The 17,390-nt window shown below is 50.7% G+C and overlaps 5 protein-coding genes across 6 annotated transcripts in view; 4 read left to right on the plus strand and 1 right to left on the minus strand.

Annotated features, from left to right (window-relative positions):
- The window catches only part of LOC125948890 (dual specificity protein phosphatase MPK-4), a 3,947-nt gene extending 986 nt beyond the window's left edge, over positions 1-2,961 (minus strand). Inside the window, exons 1-3 of one of the 2 annotated variants that reach the window (XR_007468618.1) lie at positions 1,304-2,961; positions 366-1,210; positions 1-295 (exon numbers count right to left, since the gene is read on the minus strand). The exon at positions 1-295 is cut by the window's left edge and continues 986 nt beyond it. Coding sequence is in view for 1 of the 2 variants with exons in the window: in XM_049675424.1 (XP_049531381.1) it covers positions 1,107-1,210; positions 1,304-2,447 (1,248 nt within the window). In the remaining variant the exon portion in view is untranslated. Of the gene's footprint in view, positions 1,211-1,303 lie in introns of both variants that reach the window. The other variant, XM_049675424.1, reaches the window with a different exon arrangement.
- Positions 2,962-3,167: 206 nt separating this feature from the next.
- Positions 3,168-4,171, plus strand: LOC125948927 (calcyclin-binding protein). Its single transcript, XM_049675485.1, has 2 exons — positions 3,168-3,328; positions 3,403-4,171. Exons 1-2 carry the CDS (start codon positions 3,305-3,307, stop codon positions 4,096-4,098), a joined length of 720 nt encoding a protein of 239 aa, XP_049531442.1. The 5' UTR covers positions 3,168-3,304; the 3' UTR covers positions 4,099-4,171.
- Positions 4,172-4,311: 140 nt separating this feature from the next.
- LOC125951921 (uncharacterized) lies at positions 4,312-5,258 on the plus strand. The gene is made up of 3 exons (XM_049681068.1): positions 4,312-4,576; positions 4,648-4,882; positions 5,238-5,258. Exons 1-3 carry the CDS (start codon positions 4,326-4,328, stop codon positions 5,256-5,258), a joined length of 507 nt encoding a protein of 168 aa, XP_049537025.1. The 5' UTR covers positions 4,312-4,325.
- Positions 5,259-5,318: 60 nt separating this feature from the next.
- LOC125948829 (DNA repair protein complementing XP-C cells homolog) lies at positions 5,319-8,903 on the plus strand. Its single transcript, XM_049675296.1, has 3 exons — positions 5,319-5,548; positions 5,613-7,677; positions 7,755-8,903. Exons 1-3 carry the CDS (start codon positions 5,379-5,381, stop codon positions 8,676-8,678), a joined length of 3,159 nt encoding a protein of 1,052 aa, XP_049531253.1. The 5' UTR covers positions 5,319-5,378; the 3' UTR covers positions 8,679-8,903.
- A 5,943-nt stretch (positions 8,904-14,846) lies between these two features.
- LOC125951924 (ATP synthase lipid-binding protein, mitochondrial-like) lies at positions 14,847-16,770 on the plus strand. The gene is made up of 3 exons (XM_049681075.1): positions 14,847-14,985; positions 16,283-16,405; positions 16,481-16,770. Exons 1-3 carry the CDS (start codon positions 14,847-14,849, stop codon positions 16,768-16,770), a joined length of 552 nt encoding a protein of 183 aa, XP_049537032.1.
- The last annotated feature ends 620 nt before the right edge of the window (positions 16,771-17,390 follow it).

Consider the following 17,390-nt stretch of genomic DNA (forward strand, 5'->3'; position numbering starts at 1 on the left):
TCATTCCTACCACTTCGGGTACGCTGCTATGCCTCGCATCTAGTTTGTACTGTGCGTGAATAATGAAAATACATTTTCCGAGTTTTCTGTACCACAGCAGCATGGCAGAGAGACTGCAACGGCTATTGCTGCTGCTGATGCTGCCGCGGGTCATGCTCGCGCTCACTGCTCAGAATAGAAAAGAAATTACCTCCTGGCGCCATCGACTCTGCTCTGTTCTGCCTGCTCTCCATAGTGCTGTCACCAACAGACCAGTGGACGGTTGGACAGGACCAGCGATGGAGAATCCTTTCGGCTGATAAGAAACAATCCTTAGCGACGTTCTTTTGTTGTACTCATTTGTCCTCTTCTGCTACGACCCTTACCATGAACCGTTCTAGTCTACCGGTATCGGTATTGCGCAATGTTGGTCGCCCTTCCTCTTCCTCCTTTTTCCGTTTGCCATCCGCAGACTTGTAGCTTTGCATTGATATCGATTAAACCCGTCCACTTCACTATGGCTCGTGGTCTGCTTCAGCTATATATTATGTGGTTTGATTGGATCTATGAGCAGCATCTCCGGTACGGTGTGGTGACGGTGAGGAAGAAACCGATAATCAGTGGCGCCCATGGGGATGGTGCTATCGGGTATGATGATGGCTATTGACCTATTTTTAGCAACGCTTTGCATCGATCACTGATGAGTGACAGATGTGAGATGAGCGGATAGGAGAAGAGAGGGGTCTTGGGAGACGGAGGCGCACTATAGTGCTTTCCAGTGTGCTCGAGAGGGTGCCACAAATGAGCCATCGAGAGGACATCCTTTCTGCTTTCCGTTGGCGCACTCCGGCGCTTCGCACAAGCGAACTCGAAGCTCGTTCACCCGTTACCCCATTGTTGGGGATGCCGCCGTGGTATCTCGTCAACTGGAGCTATTTTTAAAAGGTAAAAAAGCAATGACGCAGACGAATATCGAGCTGGAAGAAGAGCACAACGCGCGCTGATGAATAATGATGACGATAAATTCCGAATGAAGCGACTCCTTGGAGCCACAATATGGTCGCGGTAGGTGGTGGGCCTTTGGCGTCTTTCCAACAGGACGTCTACAGCCGTGGGAGAAGAGGGTCTTACACCGTGACCTGCACATTCTGAACCACCGTGGAGTATTCCGTTTTCGAGGGAACTAGATAGAAGGCGGGAAAAATTTCGGCTCCGCACGGGCATTTCGTCGCTGGAAAAACGTGGAGGACGCATTGGATTACATTACGGTCATCAGCAGTCGTGTGGAATGGTGTGAGGAATGGGGAGAGGACGCGATACTTACCCATCACCCAGTTGAAGCTTCCGAGCTTCACCGTACACTTGGGACAGTACAGTCGCCCCTGCGTGTTCCGATAGATGTCCGTCATCCAGGCTAGTGGTTCGACGAAGTAGATCTTGCTGCACATTGGCGTTTCCTTCTCCGAGGAACGGTTGCTATGCTCGCTGCTGATCGAACTGCGTCGGAGCTGCTCCGTTAGTTCGTTGGTCGCAGTAGCTATCTCGGTTGCCATAGGAGTTTCAACGTTCGGTTCAGCGACGTTAGCCGGTGGACCATTCACCCCTTCAGCCGCTTCATCGTTCGCACCCTCCTCCTCGAGCGTCGCTTCGGCCTCTCTGCCAACGGTCTTCGCTGGTGATGCACTAACGACCATCGATGACGATTTCGGTTTGTGCAGCAGCAGATTACTCCGTGAAGCGACCACCCGGCGACATTTGCGACACCGATAGACGTACGGTTCCGGGGATTCCTGCGTCACACCCGGATCTTGTTTCACTACATCCATGCACTCCGTTGGTAGACGTTTCGCCTTACGCACATTGTCGCCGGCCAACCGCAAACGGAACAGTTTGTACCGCTCGTTGCTACGATCTATCCGATAGCCCATCCGAGCGTACAGCTTCAACTGATTGACGAATCCCGGATTGGGCATCACGAAGCGGCGTTTAGCGCGAACCCGCGCAAATGCCGCCTCATACCCGAGCCGATACTTGTCCATCAAGTAGGCAATGGTGATCGTTGCACTGCGACTAACACCAAAGTAACAGTGCACCAGCACGTGTCGCCCTTCCGCCAAGCTATTGCCTATGAACCGATTGGTGTCCTCAAAGTGGCGAATCAAATCCTCGCGTGGTACATCGGCCGCCTGAATATGGCGAACGCGCAAATTCGGATGGTCCGTAATGTGCACCGGCAGCGGTACGGAGTCGACCGACAGGATGCTGCGGATCGAGTGGCGCTGAAGCGTGGGTAGATCGGCGGCGGCCGAAGCATTGCCCAGCCACAGGCCCGGTTCAATCTCGTCCAAACTTATCGGTCCCGCGTCGAGATCTTCCCGTGTAAGCTGCACCTCGGCAGAATCCTTGGCACGGGACCGTACACCGGGCACCACCTTCGTAACGACCGCGATACCTTCGTTCAGCGACATCCCGTTGCTGCTACCCGTTTGACCTATCTTGAACGAATAAGCGAGTCCTTGCGCGCGAGTCCTGCTCGCGGTCCCCGTCGATGGGCTGCTCCTCGGCTCTGGCCGGGATTTGTGTGCCCTGAAGGTTAGAGTGCGAGGCCCTGATGTCGTCCTTACGGCCTGTGCTGGTACGAGCGAGCGAAATCGAGTTAGGCTCCTGCTCCTGCTGCTCCTCACACCACACCCAAACACGAACAACGAGTGGTTGGACCGTGGCGCCCGTAGCGTTCCCGGAAAAGGGTGGGATCCTTTGTTCCCCTTTCCTCAGATCAATCACATGGTTTTCCGGTTTTCCACGTTTCCAGGACCTTCGCGAACGCACGTTTCCAGGACCTTTTTTACGTTGAATTTTTTGTTTACAAATGAGATGAACACTCCGAGTGAACTTTTCGCGGAAAATGCGCGGTCTCGCGTTTTTCTGCCGAGAAAAAAAATGCCGGTCTCTCGGGGGTGGTTAATTAGCACGGAAAATAACAAAAAAGTGATCAGGAAATCCCGGGAATTGGAATTTATTCGACTCAAAACACAAACGCGCTTCAGATTCAACACAGCTTCAGCACCATCTTCCTAGACGATAAGAAATTGGCTTTTACAGTGATGATCGATAAAATATGCACACTTTGAAGAAAAAGAGGTAAAATTTTCATAAGAAAATCAGATTGTGAACAAACAGTGGGCTGGGTGGCACTGTACCGTTGTTGTGACTTTGAGGTTAGGAACTCGGTGTCGCTGTTGAAGTGAGAAATTCAATTTTGCTCGACGAGTCCAGAATTTTCCAGAAGACTTGTGCATTTCCACGCCCAAACCACCCAGCAACGATGTCCCGCGAAGCAATTGATAATGTAAGTGAGGTAGATTGTGCAACAAAGGTCTGGGGTGCTGAGTTTTAGGAGTTTTTCTTTATTCGACTCTCTAGCTGACCCTCGACCTGGAGGAGATGCGGAAGTTGGCGGCCAGCGCCCAGCGTAGTCGTGTGCAACAGATGTTGGCGATCGATGTACGCAAGCTGGAGACGGACATCCAGCGGCAGCGGGATCTGCTGGCTGCACAAGCCAGCAGCGAGCAGAGCGTGACACGCCCGATACAGCAGACACCCGTCTCGGCACCCGGCGACATCAGACGGTATCAGGTGGAGCTGAAGGAGTACGCATGGGACCAGAGCGACAAGTTCATCAAGATCTTTGTCACGGTCAACGGCGTGCAGCAGGTGCCGGAGGATAACGTGAACGTGGAGTTTACCGAGAACTCCTTCCAGCTTGTCATCAGCGACCTCAACAATAAGGATTACATTTTCGTCGTGAACCATCTGCTGAATCCGATCGACGTGGAGAAGAGCTACCGGCGCGTCAAGTCCGATATGGTGGCCATCTACCTGGCGAAGCAGGGCCCGGCAAAGTGGGCTCATCTGACGCTGACCGCAAAGAGACTGCAGGATCTGAAGGACGAACGGTTGTCGGATAGCAAGAAGGTGTCAAACGACGCCGATCCGTCCGCCGGGCTCATGAACATAATGCAGCAGCTGTACGAAACGGGTGATCCAGAGACCAAGCGCATGATTAATAAGGCGTGGCACGAGTCACAAACGAAGCAGAAGCCCCCTACGCTCGAGTAAACATAGTCCGGACCGTAATATGATAAGCTTAATGTACGTATTTCAATAAGAACAATAAACTTTCCGATTCTACAGCTAAGCAGGCTTTCTACCTGGTGTCAGGTTCGAGTGGATCGTAGTGCACATTGCCTTTGAATGCTTCAGTAGGTTTGGGTACGTCCCTGTTACATCGTGCAAAAATTTAGGAGTACTTTCTAATATTTCGCGTGAAACCAAAATTACTCGCGATGTCTGCTCAACCGGAGGAACTGGCAGAAGTCCAGGATGTTCCACAGGAGGAATCACAAATTTTGGAACAATCGGAAGAGGATATGCCCACCGTGATCGAACACGAACCGGTGCCACCGGTAGAAGAGGGTCGCCTTGCACATCTGGCCCGCCCAAGAACGTTACAGTTACAAGCAACGCTGTCCCAGTTTGAGCATCGATTTCAACCGAAAATGGTTGACCGGATCAAATCGAAAATTCTTGAGCAAGGGTAACACGAGACGGACCACCGGATATCCCGGCGATGCACGTGCATTAACGCCCAGTCCTCTTCTTTTACAGGGGAGAGATTAAGAAATCGCGCTCTACCGTCATGAAAATTAAGGAAAGCGTTGATAAATCTCGCCAAAAGTCGCATGAAATTTATGCGAACATGCAGGCTCGATTACGCCGGGTTGCCTTTGATACGCTGGCCAGCAAGGTGCTGGAATCGCTACCGCAATTGCTGGTTCAGTTAGAGAATGGAACGAAGCTACCGAAGGACATGGAGATGCTGATGGACACGCTGTACGGCACGGTGATTACTTATCTTGGTCAACCATCAAACGAGCAGGAAAAGAAGGTCTATCACACGCTTTGCTTCGGTTTGGCCAAATTTATAGAAACAATTATCGAAGACGTGCGCAGCGATCCGCCGGAAACCGCTGTTACGAAAAGGAATAGTGGTCAACTGCGTTTTAAGGACCCCGTTGAGATAGCCAGGAAGTTTTATCAGAAGCGAGTGTAGCAAAGTTTTACTAAATATATTTTGTATCTTATATATCTTTAAAAAAAAACCTTTTCTGGTTTTCCTGTTTTCTGGTTTTCGTTTGAATTCGTCACGTGGCCGTTGGGTTCCAGTACTTTTCATGCACTATTCTTGCACTTATAAGCCGGTGCCACACGAAGCGTAAACTCCTGCATAATTCCAAATAAACTTTTTGGTACCAGAAGACGTTTGTTTATCTTTATTTTGTGTGTTCTGTGTCGTTTATGTGTAAAATGAGTCTCGGTAAAAAGTGATAAAACAAGCAATGGACTCGGAAGAGAATATCTACGATGAGGTGGAACAGGAGGACTCTTCGGCTGCCGATTTTTCCGCTAGCGAGGACGAGTGGACTCCGGAGAAAACGAAAGAACCCGCCAAAAAGCCGGCCGAAACGAAGAGGGCGAAGGGAAAACCGTCCGCGCTCGCCAAGAAACCGTGAGTAAAATTGGTAATGGAATCGCTTCTGGCGTGGAAATAACGATAAACCTCCTCTCCGTAGAGTGATTCCCACGGGTCCCGTTCGGGTGTCGCGAAGAATAGCGGCAAAGAAAGGAGTGGAACTGCCGGAGAACATATTTGAACATGCGGCTCCACCGACGATAGATATAGCAAACGAAAGTTCGGACGATGAAACGGATGAGGAAGAGAAGAAAGAAACAAAACGGAAGACAAAACGCAAGGGCAACGCGAGACGGGCACCTGCTAAACGGCAGATGCAGAAATGTTCCACCGAAGATGAACCGATCAAGCTGACCACGTTTACGGTGGAGCAACTGTATCGAAAGTATCGACCGGATCTATCGCACCCGGCAGTTGCGCCAGCTCAACCAAGTACCTCGAAAGCTGCATCAAAGGTTGCCAAGCAACAGAAAGCGAAAGATGGTAACGAGGATTCGGAAAGCAGCGGCGACGATTATTTGGTTAATCCAAGTGAGCTCGATTTGAGTTCGGACTTCTTTCGACCAACGAAACAGGAACGAGAACAGCGCCAGGCCGTGGATCTGTTCTTTGACTGTAATGCAGGCGTGGAGCTGACCGACTCGGAGGATGAGGGATCCGATTGTGTACCATCGGGGTCGAAACGTACGATGGGCACGACGGAACCAAAACCAGTGAAAGACACCGACGTAGAACTGGGAATGAAGTTGCTGCAACAAGTCAATCAATCAACGGAGGCCTTGGCACAGATCAAACGGCTTAAAGAGACGCAGACCAACGCCAGCACATCTACATCTGCCAAAAAGCATGCGGCCAGTGATATTTCGAACGGGAAGATGGACTCGAAGATGGAAGGTAGCCAGCGCGAAGATATTGCCAGTATTCTGCACGCGGGAGAGAAGTTGGCCAAACACTGTGGTAAATCGTTGATCGGTGGAGTCGGAGGACGCAGTGATTTCGTGGCGGTCCCCTCCCTCGAACGAACTACCAAACCGAAAGATATTGAAATTACGTTGAAGCCGACGGTGACAGCCGATGCTAAGGGAAAGAAGCGAACGTTTGATGTTCTGTCCGCCCTGAAGCGGTTTATGAACCGCGAGAAACGTAACAGCCAGATCCATCTGCACAAATTGTCGCTCCTGTGTTGGATCGGCCACGGGACGTACGTGAACAATGAGCTCCGAAAACCGTCGCTGATACGCTTCGCACAGAAGAAGCTGCTTCCCGGTGCACTGAGCCATGCCACTCGACCGAATGGACTCACCAATCTGCGGTACTTTCAGGAACTAACCCGCTACTATCGCCGCACGGTGATGCTTAAGGACGATACTATGTTCTACCGGCAGCGGCGTCATCCGACGTTGGGCAAATTCCTTATCTTTGCTATCGCCAAACGGGCTGCTTACTGTAAGCGGGATTATATTCTGCTGTTCGTGCTAATGCTGCGATCGCTCGGAGTGTACTGTCGGCTCGTCATCTCACCGCCCGTTCCACCGAAGACAGTTGCACCAAGTCAGTTGTACAAAATGAATCCTCGAACGGGACGAGAGCTGGCCATGGAACGTCAGCTGCTGTACGATTTCCGCGAAGCACCCGCTGATAGCATGGTACACATGGCCAAGGAGAAGCTTCGAGCACAGATTGCAAAGCAATCCGACCGGAAAGGAGGTGCTAGTGAGGGCGCAAGGAAACGTAAGCTGGCAGCTGGCTTTTCGATTCCCCAAATGGATGGTGGAGCTGATGATATCACACGCGCCACCGACGGATCGAAGGAGAAGAAACTGCGACTCATATCTGGATCCTTTCTGCAGGCGGAAAGCAATCGTTCAAAGACAATCGCTCCACCGCGGACACTAGCGGCTATCGCTTCGGATCCAATGGAAGAGGTGCGTCGGAGAAGGGAGCGAATTCTGGAGGCATATCGAGCCCGAGCTGCGAAGCTGCTGGCAAGCAAGAAGAAGCAAACGGGCAATCGGAAGCTAGAAGACGCGGGGAAGAAGGTAAAGATGAATGAAAAAGGCAAACCGGGAGTCGATTACTGGGTTGAAGTGTTTTGTGAGCACGAGGACAAGTGGATCACGATCGATGTACTGAACGGCAGTGTGTACAATCTGGAGGATATCGTTGTAAGTATCCCTTCCGTTCTTGATGATTCGTATTCCGTTTTTTCACTTTGCGATCTGTTCATTTGATCTGTTTCTAGAAACAAGCAACCCAACCGATCGCGTACGTGCTGGCCTGGAACAACGACGGATCGGTGAAGGATGTCTCGCCCCGTTACATCTCTCGATTCGGTACCATCAAGAACAAACTGCGTATCGAGGACGAATGGTTGGAACGGGCACTGAAACCTTACCGCGGTCAGCGCACGAAGCGCGATCTCATCGAGGACATCAAGTTCGACCGTTTGCTGAACAAGCGCCCTTTCCCGGAGCAGATTGCCGAGTACCGGAATCATCCAAAGTACGCCATCGAACGGTTTCTACGACGCAACGAAGCAATCTATCCACCGGATGCACCCATCGTTAGCCATATCCGGGGAGAACCGATCTACCTGCGCAGCTGCATCTACACGCTTCAATCCCGTGATGGTTGGCTACGGCAAGCGAAAACAGTCCGCATGCACGAACAACCGTACAAGGAGGTGAACGCGAGGGCCAAGTACGATCGTGTGCTCGGTACGAGTGTTACTGGACAAACGGTAGAGCTGTTTGGTGAATGGCAGGTGGAGGACTACGTACCACCGGTAGCCAAGGGTGGGCTGGTACCGCGTACGGCGTACGGTAATGTGGATCTCTTCAAGCCCTGCATGCTACCGAAGGGAACGGTGCATTTACAGTTACCGGGATTGAACCGGATCTGTCGTCGTTTGCGGATCGATTGTGCCCAGGCCATCACGGGGTTCGAGTATCGGAGCGGGGGCTGCCAGGCCGTATACGATGGGTTTGTTGTGTGCGAGGAATTTCGGGAGCAGTTGCTGGACGAGTGGTACCAGGAGCAGGTGGAGCTGGAACGGAAGGAGCAGGAACGGCGCCGCGAACGCATCTACGCCAACTGGAGGCGCCTCATCGTGGGGCTGCGCATAAGAAAGAAGCTCAAGGATCGTTACAATTTCGATAACATGTAATGATGTGCCGATGTGTTGCTGCCCAGTTTACCGTTACATTCGTTACTATCGTCTTTTTTGTTTATTTAAAAAGAAAAAGAAGCTCCAAAATACGGGGGGCTAATAAGCTTATGGGGTTATGAAGTTGAAATATTTCACGAAGCTGCGTTGCGTGGAAAACATCAGGATATTCGAGCTCAAACTGCGGAAAGGATACGCTTTAAAACGGCTCTTCGAAGTATTAAAAACCGCGCAACTGAATTGTAAATAAAGATTCTTTTTTGTTGAATCCAAGAACTTCAAAAGTACTTTTTTCTTCTTTTTAAATAAACCAACAAAAACTGTAGATAGTTGCTGCTAGCACTAACAAAGTTTTTCTAACGTTGCTATGCACATTCGAATAGTGCTGCTTTGATTCTACAGTTCTCTTCAGTACCGATTAAATCCGATCGATTCTAGTCCTCCAGGTTCAATGCTAAACCTCGCATACTGCATTTAGTAGTACAGAACCGGGACATATTGAACGGTTACTCTAGTCTCCAATCGTTAGTCGATTGAGGTAACTATATTTTCACTAACTCAATTGCTATATCGCTTACCCTGCCGGTACCAACCGGTATAGCTATTCGTTCGAAAGCTCCCGTTGCTTGCATTTAGCGTTTTCCACATTCCCGTTTCCGTCTTCGACCCTGCTGCCCAACGCAGGTTGATGAAAAATTGCCAGCATAACCGTCGGGCTCAGTGAAGTGAAAAGTCTAGCCATCGTGGTTTTGCCCAGCTTCTGCGGCCGACGGTTGATGTAAGGTTTTTACCTTTAGCCTCGCCATGTTCGGCTCTGGATGCAAGCTTCTACACCCCGATCATGACGACGACGACGTCGAAGCCGGAGCGGCGAATAAATCATACAGAAAGGTTCGGTTACCGGGTTTCTTGTTTTTATATCCGGCATCCCTCTCCGCTCCTCGTGCTCCTCCTGTGGTTTCTTATGCCGTTTGTTGTTGCAGCAGCTTTACAGCGTATCCCTGGAGTCTTCCACGGGCGGTGCCGCAACCTACCACTTGCCAAGCGCCCGGTCAGTTCAATGTCAATTTTGCTTCGCAAACCCCGAAGGCAGGGCATAAAACCCTCGAGTTGGTCGTTCGTGTTTTTTTTTTGGTTTTAATTTTTCATTTATTTTATGCATCAAAGACCGCGGAGCGAGTGAGCGTTGGGAGGAAAAGGATTGAAGATTTCACTCGAAAGCATTCGCGCTCGGCCCTCGATCGGCCGACGATCGGACGGTGGACGGAGGACGAAATGGAGAATGATTTATTTGGCGGACATTAACAGAAATTAATTTCACTTTGTACTCCGGTCCGGTTCGGTTTTATGGCGATAATTTGGTCAGTTATCCCGGGCTGGGTTGGACCCTGGACCACGTTGCCCTGGAGCTGATAAGCGTGCAGTGCACGACGCCACTTTGAAAGTGCCCACTATGGTGGGGGTTTTGGGTTTTAATCTGTCCGCTCACAGTGTATCTTGATAGCCCGGTCTGGCCGGTATTGCTTCATTCGTCCGTGGTTTGGTTATTGGCCAACGATGAACTGACTTGGTCAGCACCAGCAGCAGCAGCTGCATCACGCACGCAGCAGACGTAGCCGGTTGAAGGATCAAAAAAATTAATCCGGATTCGGATGCTCGTCAACCGGTAATGGCTACGGAGCCCGCAGGGAGAAAGGCCAGCAACACGAACCCCTTTTACTGCCGTTAGTCTTCGGATGTCCGGATTTCCGGATGTTTAGTGGATTCAATTCATGGAGCGTTCGTCGTGCAATCGCAATGATCCAAAGCCAACCAAAGCCGGGCCGGACTTTCGCCCATTCGCCTTTAAACTGCGGCCATCTTTCACCATTCCCACCACTTTCGACGGACGGGCAAGAGGGAATGGGGCCTCTCCCACCCATCGATGGGGTTTCTCGTTTCATGATAAATGGAATAAATGATTAGATAATTTGCAACGATTCCCTTGGCATCTGGCAGTCGGCACCGGTTTGTCGTCGTCCTTGTCCTTGTCCTCGTCGTGGCCGCCGTGGCGGTCGTGGTCGTCGTCGTCGTTGGTTCAGAATACGGGTGCGGTCGGAATGGGAATGAAATTTATTTAATTCTCCTTCGTTAGCCTGTGTGGTGGTAGTAGCGTGGGCTCCATGCTGTGCACGAGAGGACTCCTTCCGAGTTCCTCCCACAGAAACCATTCACTCGTTTCGCTTCGAACCGCTTTTTGTCCGGTTCTTCTTCCAGGGCATGGAGCGATCCATGCCGATTCCCTGCCATTGATCGGCCACGTGAGCACCACAGCACTCGATTGGCTTCCGTGTTACTTTCAAGGACAGTTTCCGCCTGATTTCTCGGTTCCTGGTATTCGGAAGCACGTTAAAGACGGTCCTCAAAGACGATGGATTCGATTGCAGGTTTGAACCCGAGCCATGGCGTGGTTTGCTTTGAATAATTGGAAAACCCTCCAGGTTTCGCAAAACAATTTAAAGTTCGAATTGATGTGCTTTGAGTTAAGTGATTCCAGCATTAATTCCTCGTCTTTGTAGCAAGGGTACACCATCGTAAATCAATTGATATTGGGAGCTTCAAACGTCTTTTTTTCTACTTCACACTTTCACTCCAATAATTGTGTTTCAATATTATTCAAAAAAATAATGAACTCGAGGATGTCGACCACCGTTTGGTGTCTGTGTTCAAGCATTTGTGGTGGTTATGGTGGTGGTCGCGAAATAAAATCGTCGAACCATCATCGAGCGCTGGGAATCGATAAGAAACCACACACCGGATGGCAGATGGAATCGATAAAAGGGTTGCTGCTGGTTGCTACAAAGCGTTCGCGAACACAAGGGATGATGTGGTGGCCGATAATGGCGTTGTTGTGGAGGCGATGCGAATGGAAAGGGACAGGAGGGCGAGTCCCGATCACCAGCAATTGGCCCAAAGCTTGGGCGAAAATTGCACCGATAACGCAATAATGATTAAATTAAAACAAATGAAGGGTGAATTTTGGGGTGTTGGCTCGAGTTTATCCCGATGATTTACAGCCCTCCAGTGTTTCCTTCTCCTTTCTCCGTCTACACCTTTTCTGGCAAACCCAGCTCTGGATGGTTCCCAGCAGCGGTGCGTTGTGAGGTCTCACGCTTATTTTGCGTAATTGTGTTCGGCCATGATTGCGCACCGGTGTTCGTTTCGTTCTCGTTCTCCATTTTAGCTTTTCCTCTTTTGCAATCGACTGTTTTCAGTTCCGACCAGGCCGGCTGGCCAGGCGATGATGTTCGCAGCCTCGTCGTTGGCAGCGGCGGCAGGTGGTGTGAACAGTCCGTGGTTCTGAAAGGATTTTTAATGTTCGCTACAATTGTGATGAAGGCACCAGCTGTTGTCGTCGCTGCGGCCGTTATCTTAGCGATCGCTCCCGGTTGTTGTAGTTTTATTCGCGAATGGAACGATCATTGCTGACGGCATTAAAGGGGTTTTCGCCCCTGGGATGATGTTTTACCGTCTCTGCTCATCTCTCATTAATCGAACGCGTAAAGTACAGTTCAATGGTTTGGTCCAAAACAGAGGTCCCTAGATCGTAAATAGATAGCTCGACAGTAAAATGGCGCCCGGCGTTTCGTTTGGCACCCTGCTGATAATGCACTTTTCACCGTATACTCCGGATGGGGTTTCGGTTCGATTCCGAATGAACCAGTAATGAAGTGCTATCATCGAAACCGATGATAACAATAACCGTAATAATGTTAAAGCGATGATTATTCCCGTGGTCCGATATGGATGCCATGTGGGGGAAGGTGGGTGGCCATGGACAACGGGGACCATAAAAAGGGGGAAGGTGGTGTGTACCGATTTCCGTTGGCAAAATGATGCTTTTGACCGTCCAGCGTCTGGCGTGTGCGCTCGTTTGGGTACCATTTTTGGTAATCGAGACCCATGCACGCCATTCTCCACGCATGGACACCAACAGAATCGGGTTTTTGATATTTTTCGGAATTCACCGAGGAGAAGGGGGTGCCGAACGAGTAATAAAAGCTACGAATCGAAACCACACCATTAACAGAGAGCATTATTGTGAGGTTGTTCGTTGGGTAATCGTTACGATGCAGCACAGTGGTCATTGCACTTTCAGCGTGTGGGTGTGTGTGTCGGATAAGCGATTGAAGTTGTTGAGGAATTATTGGGGAGTATGTCGCGTTGTGTGCCATATTTGATTAGTCTCATCAGGAGGCGATTGCCGTTGATAGTTAAGAGAGGGTTTAAGTAGTTGTCGTCCTTTTTATTTTGCAAGCAGTTCTTTGTTGCAGACGATCGTTTCGCTCAGTAGACGCGGTTTACGATATTGTTTGCTGCTAATGATATCGAGCAGAGGTTCCATTAACGTCGGTTTAGTATTTTAAGTTTCAACACTTCATTCTGCCATTTTATGCTTCTATTAAAATCTCGTTTCAATTCTGTCCTAAATTAAACGAAATGGCGCGAAAGTTCTTTATAGTTTCTTAGGCAGCTCCTTCTAGTCCCCCCTGCACCATCAGTCACATTCCATTGTACCGGCATATGGCACTAATGCACTAATGTCTCCTCAAACAAGCAACCAACTCCCACTTGCCTCGTACGAAACGGATGTGCTAGCTGAGTGGGTGTTTGTTATTTGATTCGCAAACTTTCCAATTTTGTCTCTCAAATTGCAATTTCGCTTCTGTTCCGCTCCAAAAACAAAGAAATCCGAAGCCCGGCACCTACGGCTCGATGCTGATGAACAAATAAATTCGGACAAGAGCTCCCGGACAGGCAGAGGTGACGGACCAGAAGCACCCGAAAGGAACCGAATAACCGCAACCGGCGGCGGCGGCGGCAGCGGCAGCAGAAGAAAAGGCAGCAAGAAAACATCAATCTTTCATTTTATTTTGCGAAAAACTTTTTCGTTTTTCGTTCGATTACAGGCGGCCCCATCGCGTCCATCGCGGGCATGTGCCTGTGGACTGTGGGGTCTTGGTGTTTGTCCGCGCCGGTCCGGGCTGGATGAAACTATCGTGACCGTGTGGCAACCGTGCGCGAAAGTTTTCTCCGATTCTCCCCAATGTATTCTCACAACCGGTATCACCATCATCATCTTCATCGTAGCAACCATTGGCGAGATGAGATTGGATAATGTGCTTCAGCTGTTTGTGTGTTACCAAGGGCACGGGGCAGTCCAGTCCAGTCAGAAGTTAGTCCCGTCGAGTCGACGTAGTTGAAGACGGCGACGACTCGTGGCTGTGCGTGTTCGGTTCTTCGAAGCTTTTCTTTCAATTTTCTTCGCAATTTTGGACGCCTCTGGAAGCTATACGAAGCCGACGGGTCATCGTGCATCGTTTTCGGTGGGGCCGAGAAGGGAAAAGCAAATAACGACGACGAGGGTGTAGCAAGGGGTGGTGTGTGTGCCAGAGAACGGGGGCGAGTAATCGGAAATCGTAGCTGCAGAGAACGTAGACGAACGCAGAAGCAGAGTATCTTCCAAATTGACCATTTATTACTTGGCTGATGAGCCCCCGCCTCCGCCCCCTCCGGGTGTCGCCGTAACATTTGGTCGTCGTAAAGAGGTAAGGAAGGTGGCCGCCGGTCCGCCTCTGAACCGACAGAGGTGACCGAGAAGTTCAATATCCATACACCTGCCCCGTGGTTCTAGGAGCATCCTCTCTCCTCCGTGGATATACGATTCCAAGATAATAATAAAACCATTATCAACCCGTCCTGCGACGGCTGCTTCCACGGCACTTCGGTCGCTCGATCGAAGACAAACTTTGTGGACACCACCACCGCTCGGACCGCCACCGTACTGCGCTCTTCCTTTCGAGAGGTTTCGGTCCGTCGCCAAGGTTACGCAGCAGAAGGTGAGTCGATTGCATCAAACGAGCGCATTTCGAACCATCCACCGGAGCAGCTGGCTGGGAGATTCGAAAAGAAACAATCTCCAAATAGCCACACGGGAGGTGGGGCTGCTGGCAAACTATCCGCCCCCCCCCCCCCCCCCCCTAGCCGGACACTAACTTCCACAATAACAATCTCTCCCTTCTCCGCTACTCTCTAATCCATCTTTTATTAACTCTCTTCCTTCGTTTCCTTGCAGCTGGTGCACGCATTTCGCGTTCGACTGCCGACTGTGGTTGACCGAAGAAGAAGATGGTGCTGCTGCCGCTGCGGAAGAAGCTGGCACGCCCGGTCCTCGGTTCGGTCCATTTCATCGATAGTGGGGCGCTGATGTCGCCGGGATGTGGATACGTTCCGGCGCGCTACTCGCTGCCCCTGTTTCTGTGCAAAAGTTAGTGAAACAAAAGATACACTCACACACACACACACACACACACACGCGCGGTCACACAGACCACAGCTAGACACAGTTCTACTGTTCGCCCTGCAGCAGCAGGCGTTGACTTTTTCGATTTCTTCATTTTGGCCGCAAAGGACGAATGGAAGGAATGGAAATGGCCGAACGCGGAACGGTTTGGCAAACAAATTTGCCGGCAATGGCGGCGGCGGTGGTGGCGTGCGAGATAGTTTCCCAAATCATTTTCTCTCTTTTTCTCCTGAGCGTGTGTATGTGAGTGTGTGTTTAGATTGGCATAGGTGGGGCCCGGCGTGGAAAATAGGGAGGAAATCTGTGGGAAAAACTGCCTCCGGAATGATGCGCAGTGTCGAGAATCACGGGGAATGATTTGTTCCGTCGGAGCCGAAACTCATCTTTCCTACCTTTTTGGGTGGGTGAGGTGGGTGGCGGCCACTACAAAATGGCCGTAAACTGGACCGGATTCGAAGGTGCTAGAACGGTGCTTCGCATCGCAATCTAGATCCCGGTCGAAGGGCTAGCCAGCCACCGGTACGATCGCCGGTATCGAGGATTGTTTTTCCCGGAACCCAGAACGGACCTCGTGCCGCCCGGACCCGCGGGGCGGATTTCCCGGGGACGAGAAAGTTTGTTTTTCTCATTTAGCGCATTGGTTACCGAGGGAAACGTTGGTTTTACGGAGAGGGGAAGAAGTTTTCTCTCTTTCTCTCTCTCTCTCTCTCTGTATCGTCTCTATTTGCAATAGAAGCATTGGATAGGTTAAGGACGACCCGTCCTCTGGAGAGTGGAGTGCTGGGGTGGAGTGCTCGACCACACCGTCCTTTGGCTCGGATCTCGGATTTGGAAAATTCATTTTCATTTCGAGGTGTGTTTCGGGTGAAGCGATTTTAGAACATTTTGCTCCACCCCCCGCCAGGGGCCGCTCCGGTCTGACCGAGGAAGGATATCCTTCTTCTCCTGAGGTCCTTCCTGGAGCACCGGAAGTGGCCGTGTGGCTAAAATCGGCAAAGTTTTATTGTATATCGTGAGTCAGTCTGGGTGTGGGTCTGGGTGTGACTTTTTTATTTGCTCAACTTTGTCCGGCAGTCAATTTGCTTGCTCCGGCGACACCGGTAACCGGAATCGCGATTCGGACCGGGACCTGGACTCGGCCGTTGAGTTATGCGAGTTGGATTGTATTGTTTTGGATTTGTGGACTTTAAATCTCTCTCTCACACACACACACACACAACCGTGGTACTTGTCATCGTTAACGCTTCTTTTCCTTCCGCAGAACTGACCATCCCCTCGGAACCGGCTCGCTCGAACGCCGCAATCGAACAGACGAGGACGCAGGAACGGGAATCGATCCTGAAACGTATGGCATCGTATCGTGAAGTGACGCGAACCGCTAAAGGTAATCCAGTGTACAGTGTTGTTAGTTTGCGTTGTTAAAGTAACTTAAATGCTGGAAATTCGTTGCATTCTTCAGATGCTACTTGTGGCCTTTCGGGTATGTTTAAGCGTGGCTTCCGGACGTCCTGCTACCGAGCCGATGTGGATACGGCGGCCAAGTTGGTCGGTGCGAGCCTGGCAACGATCGGTGTCGCCGGTTCCGGTGTTGGCATCGGGACGGTGTTCGGTTCGCTGATGCTCGGTTACGCCCGCAATCCACCGCTGAAGCAGCAGATCTTCTCGTACGCCATCTTGGGCTTTGCACTGTCCGAGGCCATGGGATTGTTCTGCCTGATGATGGCCTTCCTGATGCTGTTTGCCTTCTAGGTTTCCGGATCGCAGCACCACAAAGCATGTTATAGACGTGTTTGTGTGGGTGGGTTGTTTATCAATAAAATAGTTTAATAATAAAAAAAGGAAGTTGAAATCGGAGAAGAAGGAAGTACCTTGGGCGCAGATGTTGCTATAATTGGGCAACGGTCATAGTGGCCATGACAACCAGGTTCGTTTATTCGTCATGGCGAACCAATTCAATTGTAAAGGTCATTTGGTGACCGCACACATCGTCGATCGTAAGCGCAATTTTACACAAACTCGCTCCGAAGTTTAATGGTTCGTGAGGTCCGTTCACGGGGGGCGATTTAATGGCCAATTTCCGACCAGAGTCGCCAGAGTCGCGCGACGATGTTGTAGTTTGCTGCGCATTTATTTATTTATGGTTTACATTGCCCCCCCCCTCCCCCATTTCCCCACCATTGTGGCACCTTTTAGCGCTCCTAAATCAACTCACGGATGAATGATGGGTTGCAGCAGCAGCAACAAAACAGGAACGCGAGGAACATCAACCAGAGACAGAGTATCGTGACTCCGAGATGATGATTGTGTATCCTTCGGTGGTCCAGTTTATCGGCCATTCACCCTACGACCGGTACGCGGTCCAATTTGTA

This window comes from Anopheles darlingi, chromosome 2, assembly GCF_943734745.1.
Source record: "Anopheles darlingi chromosome 2, idAnoDarlMG_H_01, whole genome shotgun sequence".
NCBI lineage: Eukaryota > Metazoa > Arthropoda > Insecta > Diptera > Culicidae > Anopheles > Anopheles darlingi.

Excerpts from the sequence above, each read along its gene's own strand:
- LOC125948927 (XM_049675485.1), top strand. The coding sequence starts at position 3,305 with ATGTCCCGCGAAGCAATTGATAAT. Across the intron at positions 3,329-3,402 it reads CCCGCGAAGCAATTGATAAT|CTGACCCTCGACCTGGAGGA; the intron begins GTAAGTGAGGTA and ends TCGACTCTCTAG.
- LOC125951921 (XM_049681068.1), top strand. The coding sequence starts at position 4,326 with ATGTCTGCTCAACCGGAGGAACTGGCAGAAGTCCAGGATGTTCCACAG. Across the intron at positions 4,577-4,647 it reads TCGAAAATTCTTGAGCAAGG|GGGAGAGATTAAGAAATCGC; the intron begins GTAACACGAGAC and ends CTTCTTTTACAG. Across the intron at positions 4,883-5,237 it reads TGGACACGCTGTACGGCACG|CCGGTGCCACACGAAGCGTA; the intron begins GTGATTACTTAT and ends TGCACTTATAAG.
- LOC125948829 (XM_049675296.1), top strand. The coding sequence starts at position 5,379 with ATGGACTCGGAAGAGAATATCTACGATGAGGTGGAACAGGAGGACTCT. Across the intron at positions 5,549-5,612 it reads TCCGCGCTCGCCAAGAAACC|AGTGATTCCCACGGGTCCCG; the intron begins GTGAGTAAAATT and ends TCCTCTCCGTAG. Across the intron at positions 7,678-7,754 it reads ACAATCTGGAGGATATCGTT|AAACAAGCAACCCAACCGAT; the intron begins GTAAGTATCCCT and ends ATCTGTTTCTAG.
- LOC125951924 (XM_049681075.1), top strand. The coding sequence starts at position 14,847 with ATGGTGCTGCTGCCGCTGCGGAAGAAGCTGGCACGCCCGGTCCTCGGT. Across the intron at positions 14,986-16,282 it reads GCCCCTGTTTCTGTGCAAAA|AACTGACCATCCCCTCGGAA; the intron begins GTTAGTGAAACA and ends TTCCTTCCGCAG. Across the intron at positions 16,406-16,480 it reads AGTGACGCGAACCGCTAAAG|ATGCTACTTGTGGCCTTTCG; the intron begins GTAATCCAGTGT and ends TGCATTCTTCAG.